The sequence below is a fragment of the Trachypithecus francoisi genome, unplaced genomic scaffold (assembly GCF_009764315.1).
Source record: "Trachypithecus francoisi isolate TF-2019V2 unplaced genomic scaffold, Tfra_2.0 Lachesis_group14, whole genome shotgun sequence".
NCBI lineage: Eukaryota > Metazoa > Chordata > Mammalia > Primates > Cercopithecidae > Trachypithecus > Trachypithecus francoisi.
In genome coordinates, this window is record NW_022681459.1 from 43,166,106 (window position 1) to 43,177,861 (window position 11,756).

General features: G+C 49.8%; 1 protein-coding gene across 3 annotated transcripts in view; it reads right to left on the reverse strand.

The window, feature by feature from the left end:
- LOC117096078 (cat eye syndrome critical region protein 2) overlaps nt 1-6,607 on the reverse strand; it is a 201,512-nt gene extending 194,905 nt beyond the window's left edge. For all 3 annotated transcript variants that reach the window (XM_033233028.1, XM_033233029.1, XM_033233027.1), the window contains exon 1: nt 6,107-6,607. In XM_033233028.1, the coding sequence (XP_033088919.1) occupies nt 6,107-6,232 (126 nt within the window). In that variant the 5' untranslated portion in view covers nt 6,233-6,607. The remainder of the gene's footprint in view (nt 1-6,106) is intronic.
- Between the last annotated feature and the right edge of the window lie 5,149 nt (nt 6,608-11,756).

An 11,756-nucleotide genomic window follows, 5' to 3' on the forward strand; every position in this document is an offset into this window, starting at 1 on the left:
CTCTAGACGTGCACTGTGGAATCTGGCCCCTCATTTTATAGATAAGAAGAACTGAAGAAGAAGCAGTGCAATGTGGTAGAAACAGGCAGAATTTGGCCTCAAAGAACCTGAGATCCAGGTAAGAGTCCCTGTGCAAGCATTAGCCTCTCTAAACTTTCAACTTCCACATGTGTAAAATGAGAAGACCCCTACCTCATGGTGATGGTTAAGGCCAGCTAAGAAGAAAATGGGATGACATTTTGAAAATGTACAAAGTACTATGCAGTGTAATTTATCATCACATTATTTTGACTTCCCCAAAATCAGTCAGTTACAGCGGCACAATCAGAATACAAGTTTCCTAACTCCTAGTGCAGCACATTTTGTGTCACGAAAGTAGGCTTCTGAACCCCTAATTAGGGCCAACTTACTCTTTCATCTAGTTCAGGGCTTCTTAACCTTGTATGGGTTGGGGGCTGCTTCCAGAATCTGATGAGAGCAATAGGCCCTTCTCCTCCAGCAAAGTGCACACATGTACACCAACACAAAGTCTACCCTGGCGCCAGGTTTAGGAACCACTATTATGATGGATGTACTTACCAGTTTCTCTTAGCTATTTCTATTACTTAACGTTTAACAATCCATGTGTTCAGCACTTGATTAAGGGGCTGGATTCTTTTTTTTTTTTTTTTTTTTTGAGATGGGAGTCTTGCTCTGTCCCCCAGGCTGGAGTGCAGTGGTGCGATCTCAGCTCACTGCAAGCTCCGCCTCCCGGGTTCATGCCATTCTCCTGCCTCAGCCTCCTGAGTAGCAGGGACTACAGTAGGCGCCTGCCACCGCGCCCGGCTAATTTTTTGTATTTTTAGTAGAGATGGGGTTTCACCGTGGTCTCGATCTCCTGACCTTGTGATCCGCCTGCCTCGGCCTCCCAAAGTGGTGGGATTACAAGCGTGAGCCGGCTGGGGCTGGATTCTTCAAGGAAGCACCAAGGGTGGAACTCAAGAATGTGAATATTGCCCCCAGATCTCATGCTGATTAGGTAAGGGCTCTTACCCACGTACAAACACAACCAGGAAGGAGCCATAAGGAAGGCAAAGGAGTAAGTACTCAAAGGCAGAACACTCAGGAAAAAAGGTAGACAAGACAGATTATTTTGATCATGCTGCCACTATATGAACTATTCAAATAATTCTACATAACCATCTTCAAACGGCCACCTATAGACACCAATGCAGCCCCACATTCATCATGATTACTGAGAATCATTCTGTCCTCCCTTACCTTAGTCAAGGGAGACACTGTATTTACTGTACAGGGCACTTGACTAGGCGGAAAACAGTAGGAAATCTTGGAGAGGTCAATTAGCCTTTCTTCTTTTCTTCAATCAGGACAAAACTTAGCCAACCTAAGCCACTAGAATGTTAAACAATTATAAAATACTTCATTTAACTCAAGGGGTATAAAATTGCTGGTTCTGGCCGGGCGCGGTGGCTCAAGCCTGTAATCCCAGCACTTTGGGAGGCCGAGACGGGCGGATCACGAGGTCAGGAGATCGAGACCCTCCTGGCTAACACGGTGAAACCCCGTCTCTACTAAAAAATACAAAAAACTAGCCGGGCGAGGTGGCGGGCGCCTGTAGTCCCAGCTACTCGGGAGGCTGAGGCAGGAGAATGGTGTAAACCCGGGAGGCGGAGCTTGCAGTGAGCTGAGATCCGGCCACTGCACTCCAGCCTGGGCGACAGAGCGAGACTCCGTCTCAAAAAAAAAAAAAAAAAAAAAAATTGCTGGTTCTGAAATATTAACAGATAATCTTCTGAGGCAAAGGAGGCCAGGTAAGAGCTTCTTTGGTAAATCTCCAAGTTCCATGTTAAGCACAAAGTAGGGGCTCAACTATTGAATTCACTGTCATTCATCTATTGTGTTCCAGCTATACCTCAATCTCATCTGAAAAGTAAAAACATCTAACCTACAGTAAAATTACACTGCGGGCATATTTAGGAATTTCTAAGTATGTTAACAGTGAATCACTTTTATCCCCCAGTGGAAGGATACAATGTTAACACTTAATAACGTTTATCCCTGATTGGTGACTATGGGTGGTTTTAATTTTTATCTATATTTTATGATAATTTTCACGTTTATATAATTTTTTGCAGTATTTTTACAACTAGGAATTTTGAACTGAGATAAGGCATCACTATTATATACTTGACAGGTTTCTTGTCTAAAGCTAAGAATCAAGTATGTTGACTCTTATAAAGCAGTTCTGTGTATTCAAGGTTGATTAATAGAGTAAAACTTTTTTTATAATACAAAAGTTAGCTGGGTGTGCTGGCGCACGCCTGACATCCCAGCTACTCCGGAGGATGACGCGGGAGAATCACCTGAACCGGGGAAGTGGAGGTTGCAGTGAGCTAAGATCGCACCATTGCACTCCAGCCTGGGCGACAGAGTGAGACTCCATCTCAAAAAAAAAAAAAAATTTATTTAATACACACAAAAATAAAAATATCCACGTTTTGGGGACAGTTTTCTAAATGGAAGATCTTAATCTCTTGGAGAAATGGGACATGAATCCTGCCAGCCCTTCACCTACCTTAGAGATTGCTTCACTTTAGATATATGGAAACCAAGTCCTTGAGGACTCTGCTTCCTAAATTTTCTATAAATCCATGAGCTCAGCCTGGTGGTCAAGGGTAAAATGAGATCTTTCCCAAAGCTGAAAACTGGTTTCCTGAAATAACTGATATCCTACTTCTACTACTCGCTATCATTCACCATTTTTACCTTTTAAAGTTGCAGAAAATTAAGACTGTAGAGCCTTTCCACATGGCCTAACAGGTATGGTTCAGCATTTGAATTATTTTTTTACTTTTTAATTAATTAACATATTTATGTTGAGATGGAGTCTCGCCCTGTCGCCCAGGTTGGAGTACGGTGGCGTGATCTCGGCTCACTGCCACCTCTGGCTATCGGGTTCAAGAGATCATCCTGCCTCAGCCTACAGATGTAGCTGGGATTACAGGAGCGAGTGACCATGACCAGCTAATCTTTTGTATTTTTAATAGAAACGGGGTTTCACCATGTTAGCCAATCTGGTCTGCAACTCCTGACTTCAGGTGATCCGCCCACCTCGGCCTCCCAAAGGGCTGGGATTACAGGCGTGAGTCACGGCACCCGGCTGTTTTTTATTCTTATAAGGGTCTTCCACTGCATCATAAAGTCTAACCAAGGGATTGTTTCTCAAACTGTCAGGTCAATAAACTATTAGATTAAAATAAAATCATCTTAGAAAAATAAAAATAATTTATGTATACTTAAGAGAATCAGAATTGACAGTATTTCCAGTAAGTTCTGCACTGTCAACGGGTCAAATGTGTTAGAAGTCTAGAAAAAAAAAAAATGCATTTTTTTTTTTTTTTGAGACAGAGTTTCACTCTTGTTGCCCAGACTGAAGTGCAATGGCATGATCTCAGCTCACTGCAACCTCCACCTCCTGGGTTCAAGCCATTCTCCGGCCTCAGCCTCCCAAGTAGCTGGGATTACAGGCACCCAACACCACACCCAGGTAATTTTGTATTTTTAGTAGAGACAGGATTTCACCATGTTGCTCAAGCTGGTCTCGAACTCCTGACCTCAAGTGATTCGCCCTCCTCAGCCTCCTGAAGTGCTGGGATTACAGGGGTGAGCCACCGTGCCGAGAAAATACATTCTTAAATCTTAATTTTTTAATTTGACATATAATAATTCCCAATAAAATTCTAACTTTTGATAACTACTAAAAACCTTAAGTTAAAATTTCCCTTGGCCATATCAAAACATACCTGAGATGGATTAGACAAGAACTGCAGGTGAGAAAAGTCACTTTGACTTTGTTATCCATTGAGTGAACATCTCCAAATAAAAAAAGAGTGTGGACAGTTCTTTAAACCTGCACGTATGAAGCCAAATACTCATTTCTGTTGCATGTATTTCAAACAGCATGTATTTTAGCCCAAGAAAAATGCCATTTCCAAGAAACGCTGGAGTCATATCAAACAGCCTTGATTATTCACCATGTAAACTATCGTGATTTTCCATTTGTTATACATATAAATTTGACCTTTTTAATCAGTTTATATTTCCTTTAGGAATTAAACCAGCTAATTTTCAGAAACCACAAGTTTATTTTTTATAACAGAAGGCAAATTATTTACAGGTTACTCTAAATATGCTGTGAGTACTTAGGACAAAATGAGTTACCTCTAGTTTTCCATCAACAAAATGGGAATACATGGATTTGAGACATGAAGTTTTTCCAACCATATTTTTAGGATGGGTCTTTAAACTCTGAACTCGTAATCGCAGTACCACCTCAACTTTACTATCTCGCAAGGAAGAAAAGGGGCTAGGTGCAAGTTTACCCGCACCCAAGATGGCCCTGTCACAGGCGGCACCTCCCACCACAGCCACCATTTTGACTGCAGGATATAATTAAACTACTCACGATTTTCTACCAACTGAAAGAAAACACAGGACATCACAGTAACAGAAACATCCCTTGACCTTTAGGATTCCCAACTCTTTAGCTTCCGTGGCTCTGTTTCTCTTCTTTAGTCAATATAAACAGTTGTCTCAGGAAAATTTTCATTAATAAAATTATGCTTGCTACATTCACGTTCAAACTTTGAAAACAAACGCTGTGGCGCCGCGTAAAATGCCCAAGTTATGACCTCTTCCTAAAAAGTGGAGAAGCCCACATTTCCTCACATTGTTTTAATCAGCTTAAGGAACTAAGAATCGCCAAAAGCCAGTGAGTGGCCCTAGATTATCTGTCTACATTCCTCTTCATTCTCCCATCCCCAACCCTTTTGATCTTTTTATTTTCCCGATTTCATTAACTGCGATGAGAGCAAGTTCCCACACTTCATTCATAGAAGAAGCAACTGATATTTCAGCAAACACGACTGAATCTAAAAATAAAGGTGAGGCAAAGAGCTCTGGAATAAACGAGTTAAAATCAACCCGAAAATGGCACCAAGATCCGTGGGGCTGGGGAAGGAACAACAACGACCTGCTCTTCCAAAAGAGTGGCTCTAATTTTGATGACTGCGTCGGCGAATCCATCTGCAGAACAGAAAACAAAAATTGACCAACGCAGTTGCCATTCACCTTTGTCCAAAGGCAAAAGGTGAAAAGTCACGACACATTGCCATAGAAGAGAAGCAATTCAACCTGCCAACCAATCGACTATTTCTCAGCTCCTTCCAAAAATACAAATAAAAATAGGAGAAAAGGGGCTGCCGCTGGACTGGCCGCTGCCTGGCCGCCGTGTGCACCGCGCTCCAGGACCCTCGGGTTTCGGCCCAGTTATCACAAAGCCCCGGGCTGGAAAACACCTTCGGCCTGGCCAGAATGGCCAGCCCGTCCTCCGCGCTCGCCCGGGGGGATAATGGTGGCGAGATCAACTCCAAGGGCTCCCGAGCCCCGGGATAAAGAGACTGGATATTACGGGAGGACGAGCGCTGTGGAAGAATAACGGAGTCCCAAACTTTCCTTCCGCAGCTCCGGAGCCCCGCGCCCAGGCCCGGTCCCCACCGGCCCGAAGTTGGCTGGAGCGCCTCCCGGGAGTTTCGGGCCTCCGGGAGACCTCGCCACGCGCCCGCCCGCCAGAGCGGGGCTAGCCCTCCCCACCGGCCGCGGCCGCCTCCCGCCTGGGTCCGAGTTAATCCCGCGCGGGGCCCCCCCGCGCCTGGCCCCGCCGGAGCAGCTGGCTCGCGACTCAATGGCACCCGGCAGCGAGCGCGCGCAGCCCTCGCGCCCACACTCAGCCCCACCGGAGAACTCCCGGGAGGGCCGCCCGGTCCCGCTCCCGCTCCCACAAAAGCACGGGCCCGCCCCGCCCTCGCGGCGCCTGCTCCTCTGCCCCAGGAGCCGGAGTCCCCGGCCTGACGTCCCTCGGCACCCAGGGCAGACCCTGGCGGCCCCCGCCCGCCCTCCTGCCCTTTTGCGCCCTCCTCCTGGCCCCCGACTCCGGGCCGAAGTCGCCCGGGACCCGGTCCCTCTGCGCGACGGCCCGGGACGCCCCGCGCGGGGCAGGGGGCGCAGGGGGCACAGCGCGCCGCCTCCCGCCCGCGCGGTCACTCACCTCGATCTCGAAGTCGGGCAGGCGGAACGCGGTGCGAAAGAGCGAGCAGAAGTGCGCGATGGCCGGGACCTCCCACCAGGAGCGGAGCTCGCCCAGTCCGGCCGCGCCGCCCTCCTCCGGGCACATCTCCCCGCCGCGGCACAGGCGGCGGCCCCTCGCTGCCCGCGCTCTGCCCGCCGACCTGGGACTCCCGCCGCTGCAGCGCCGCAGCCTCCGCGCGGTCCTCGGCGGGGGCGGCGGGGCGCTCCTCCCGCTGCTGCCGCCGCTCGGCGAGTGCAGGAGCCGAGGGCGGGCGCCGGGCGGGGGGCGGCGGCGGCCCGGGGCCCGAGCTACTGAGGCGGCTGCGGCTGCCCGCGGGGTCCGCGCGCTCGCCCCATCCCGCGGCTGCGGCGACGGCCGCCCCCAGTCCCCTACAATATAATCGAGTCCCCGCCGGGGAAACAGATGGGGCTAGGGGCGGAGGGGCCGGACGCGGGGCCTGGGGGAGGGGCCGCCCACGAGGAGGGGGCGGGGCTGCCCGCGCCACAACAACAACCCCCGCCCCCGCCCCACCCCCGCCGGGACAGCTGCACCGCCAGGGAGGGGGAGGGGCGGGGCGCGCGCCCCCGGGCCCAGGACGGCGGGACCTAGGGGGCGCGGGCCGCCCCCCGAGAACTCTCACGCGGCGCCCTCCGCCCTCCAGGGCTTTGGGACTGGGAAGTTGAAGCACTTTCCCGAGGGAGGACGGCCAGGCGCTCTCCCACCCCCACTTGGCCTGAGTGGTCGCGTCCTTTTAAAGGGCCCGCGGGGTGGTGCTTGCGGTCGGGCTCCATACAGAAACGTGCACGTGTGGGAGTTCAGTTATTATTGATGCCGAGGGCAGAGCCGGAGCAGGAGCGGGATGTCCACCCCAGAAATATGAGGCCTAGAGAAGTGAAGTGCTTTCCACCTGTTTCTTAACGCTTTTATTCCAGCCGAGAAGGGCGCCCAGGGAGCTCTGAAGTGGCTCTTTTCTCCGAGAGAAAGCGGCGGTGGGGCTGATTGAGCTGGAACGTAGTAGGATGGAGGCCGGAGAGCGGAGGGAAGGGTGGGGTAGGGGGAGGCACCAATCAGCAGCCGAGCGGGAAGAGCGATCCCCTACCCGAGGGAATGGACACGTGTGACCGCCCCGGAGAAGACGGGCTCGGAGCCCTGCCACTGCCCGGCCGCCGAAGAGCTGCCTGGAAGAGTGCGCACAATGTGCTTGGAAGGCGGGGGGATGGGGCAGAGGAGACCGGGAAGCCGGGGAGTGTGCTGGGAGCGGGCTGGGAGCGGAGGAGGCCCGCACGCCCCGGCGGAGGGATTGAGTGTGCTCCCGGCGAGGGGTGTTGAGGTGTGTGCGCGCTTTGGCAATGCTAACTGCAGTAGCGCGGTGGAATACTGCTAAATCCTAAGAAAAAAAAATCAACCCAGAAACAGGCTAGAAGTTTGGAAAAACTCCATTGAATGCTCAGATATTTGTGTTGGTCGTTGCACTTGCATCTTGCTGGTCTCAGAGGGCCGCCTCTGAGTTCGGTGGCCCACCTCTCAGATAGGAAACACTGCTCCTGGCGCGTCCCCCAAATTAATCAACTATTTATTGAGTGACAGGCACACTCACAAAATGTGCGAGGGTTAAACTCAAAGATCTTCTTCTACCTTTAAGCAGTGTACAATCTGGAGATAATTTATATGATAGATTTTGGAATGAGCTGTCTGGATAAGTCCCCTTCCACTCTCCCTCACTTTATTATGATAACCTGTTGTATTTTTTAAGGCAGCATTCAAAAACATTTTTTAAATGGTTAAAGTATATTCACGTGTATCTTTTGTGAATCTACTAATCTCAAAATACATCATCTTCTAACAGGGGTCTCTCCTCCGCCCCCCACCACCCTCCTGGCACAGGAAAAAAAAAAAAAAAAAGTTCTGCTCTTTCGTTCCCTGGAACTATTTGATGATTTAAAGTGCATCCTCAAATTCTACCATGCGTTTTATTTAATGTTTGGCAAAAATGAGCTCAAATGGACTGCTCCCTAAAAGCCAAGCCTACGTTTGTGTGTGTTGGTGAAGCACAGCTACCCTGTGGGTATTGCATTAGCAGGGGAGATGGGAGAGAGACACAGGCCACCCCGGAATCGTCACATAACCTGACCGAGGTGCTTTCTGAACTTGCTTCTCCGTCTTTATTTCCTCACAGTTTGACTTTGCACACCTTTTCCTCTTTGTGTGTGTGTGTGTGTGTGTGTTGGCCGGGTGCGGTGGCTTAAGCCTGTAATCCCAGAACTTTGGGAGGCCGAGGCGGGTGAATCACCTTAGGTCAGGAGTTCCAGACCGGCCTGGCCAACATTGTGAAACCTTCTTTTTACTAAAAACACATAAAATTAGCTGGGCGTGGTGGCAGGCGCCTGTAGTCCCAGCTACTCGGGAGGCTGAGGCAGGAGAATCGCTTGAATTCAGGAGGCAGAGGTTGCAATGAGCCGAGATCTCGCCATTGCACTCCAGCCTGAGCAGTAGGAGTAAGACTCTGTCTAAAAAAAAAAAAAAGTTACTGCGTTTCCCTGCCTTTATCTTTTGTCATCGTTTAAGCTTCTTCCCTGGCCTCAGTTGTCACCACTAGCCAGCCTAGTAATATTAGTGCCTAGGACATTGATAACACCAGACAGCAGAGAGATGGGATGATTTGGCTACCCTTTAGTACCATAGTGTGTTTAATGTCGTTTACAAACACCACCCCAACCCCAATTTAAAATCTGAGCCATTGTCTTCCTGCCTCCTCCGCCCAATGCCAAACCCTGGAAATCAACAAGGCTGTCCGGGAACCGCACGCGCCCCCTGGTGCTGCTCAGAGGTCCGCCCTGTCTCTCAGGGCTCCTCCTCCCTTCTGCTGCCCTTTTCTTCTGAGGGTGTCCTCTGTTCTGTGGCCCAGCGCGCCAACTTTAGACCCATTTCCTCCCACCATTCTCTAACTCTGGCTGTCTCTACAGTTTTTTCCCTAGTTCCTCCACCTACCCTGCTACTCTGGCCTCAACTACCCTCTGGGACGGATCCTGGCCCCAGGAGCTGAGGGGTCTCAAGTGTCTTGGAATGAACTGTAAATCTGAATCTTGAGTTCCCTGAGTTTGGGCTCCAACCGGAGCTTTTCCATTTGGACCTCCCTGGGCCTGTTAGGATTGATACCCTGAATCTTTGACCCTGTTTGAACATCTGTGCCACCCCTCGCCTTGGACTTAACTGCCTCGGATCTATTTTCTGGACTAACTTCCAGCTTAACCTCCTAGAATCTAGATTAATGACCCCCTACCAATAGGCTAGCCAATCACCCTTCTTCCCTTCTCCCTTTAATTCGGAGTGCTATTGTACTTCTCCAGCCTGGCTCCTTCTTTCACCCTCGAAACACTAGTTGTATCATTTTCCTTAAAAATACACAGCTTGCCAGGGCAGTAGGTCACACCTGCAATCCCAGCACTTTGGGAGGCCGAGGCGGGCAGATCACGAGGTCAAGAGATCGAGACCATCCTGGCCAACATGGTGAAACCCCATCTCTACTAAAAATACAAAAAATTAGCTGGGCGACGGCCGGGCGCGGTGGCTCAAGCCTGTAATCCCAGCACTTTGGGAGGCCGAGACGGGCGGATCACAAGGTCAGGAGATCGAGACCATCCTGGCTAATACGGTGAAACCCCGTCTCTACTAAAGAATACAAAAAACTAGCCGGGCGACGAGGCGGGCGCCTGTAGTCCCAGCTACTTGGGAGGCGGAGGCAGGAGAATGGCGTGAACCTGGGAGGCGGAGCTTGCAGTGAGCTGAGATCCGGCCACCGCACTCCAGCCTGGCGACAGAGCCAGACTCCGTCTCAAAAAAAAAAAAAAAAAAAAATTAGCTGGGCGTGATGGCACGCGCCTGTAGTCCTAGCTGCTCGGAGGCTGAGGCAGGACGATTGCTTGAACCCCGGAGGCAGAGGTTGCAGTGAGCATAGATCCTGCCATTGCACTCCAGCCTGGCGACAGAGTGACACTCCGTCTCAAAATAAAAGAAAAGTAAAAAGAAAAAGCACAGCTCCGATTTTCTTTCATCTTCTCATTCGTGCTGTTTTCTGTTTGTGAGCCAGTGCCATTAACTTCAGATAGTATTGAAAGTAGCAAGAAGTAATTCTTTCGTATTCTCCATGACCCTGAGTTCCATAATCCTCTTTTAATCAAATGTTTTCTATTTAAAAACCCCACAATAATTAGTTTGGTTTTGCTGTTTTGCTTATTCATTAATATTGCAAAAATATTTATGTTTCCCATTGCAAAATATAAAGTAATGTTAGCTATTTTGGGATTTATATAGACTCTTGGAGGATAATCTGGAAAACGAACCACCCTTTTATTTTTTTAGGTATGGGTTCTCCCTTTGTTGTCCAGGATGCAGTGGAGTGATGCAGTCATAACTCACTGCCACCCTACTGAGCAATCCTCTTGCCTCAGCCTCCCAGGTAGCTGGCACTACAGGCCAGGCTAACCACATTTTTTTTTCCCCAAGACAGTCTTGCTCTGTCACCCAGGCTGGAGTGCAGTGGTGCCATCTTGGCTCACTACAAGCTCCACCTCCCGGGTTCACGCCATTCTCCTGCCTCAGCCTCCCGAGTAGCTGAGACTACAGGCACCTGCCATCACGCCTGGCTAATTTTTTTTGTACTTTTAGTAGAGACGGATTTTCACCATGTTAACCAGGCTGGTCTTGATCTCCTGACCTCGTGATCCGTCTGCCTGAGCCTCCCAAAGTGCTGGGATTACAGGCATGAGCCACCGCGCCTGACCTGACCACCTTTTTATGACATTATTTCTTTGGGAAATACACTGTTAGTTCCAAAGGATTAATTTAAAAATATGTGCTCTGATTTATTATTTCTGAACCTTGCAAGAGATGAACAAAGGAAAGTCTGGTTTCTTCATAACCATTGTTAACTGGGACAAATCTTTTTTTTTTTTTTTGAGGCGGCGTTTCCCTCTTGTTGCCCAGGCTGGAGTGGAGTAGCACCATCTTGGCTCACTGCAACCTCAGCCTCCCGAGTAGCTAGGTTTACAGGCATGCACCACCATGCCTGGCTAATTTTGTATTTTTAGTAGAGACAGGGTTTCTTCATGTTGGTCAGGCTGGTCTCGAACTCCTGACCTCAGGTGATCCACCCACCTCGGTCTCCCAAAGTGCTGAGATTACAGGCATGAACCACTGTGCCTGGCCAAGCATCCAATAACTGTTCAGCCAGTTTTCTCTCTTTGGGATCGTGCTACTTCACTCTTCTTCTTCTTATTTTTTGTTCATTTGTTTTGTTTTGTTTTTTGTTTTTGAGACGGAGTCTCCCTCTGTTGCCCAGGCTGGAGTGCAGTGGCGTGATCTTGGCTCACTGCAAACTCTGCCTCCTGGGTTCAAGTGATTCTCCTGTCTCAGCCTCCCGAGTAGCCGGGACTACAGGTGCCCGCCACCACACCCAGCTAATTTTTGTATTTTTAGTAGAGATGGGGTTTCACCATATTGGCCAGGCTGGTCTGGAACTCCTGACCTTGTGATCCACCCACCCTGGGCTCCCAAAGTGCTGGGATTACAGCACTTTGTAATCCCAAAGTGAGCAGGGATTACAGCACTTTGTAATCCCAAAGTGAGCAGG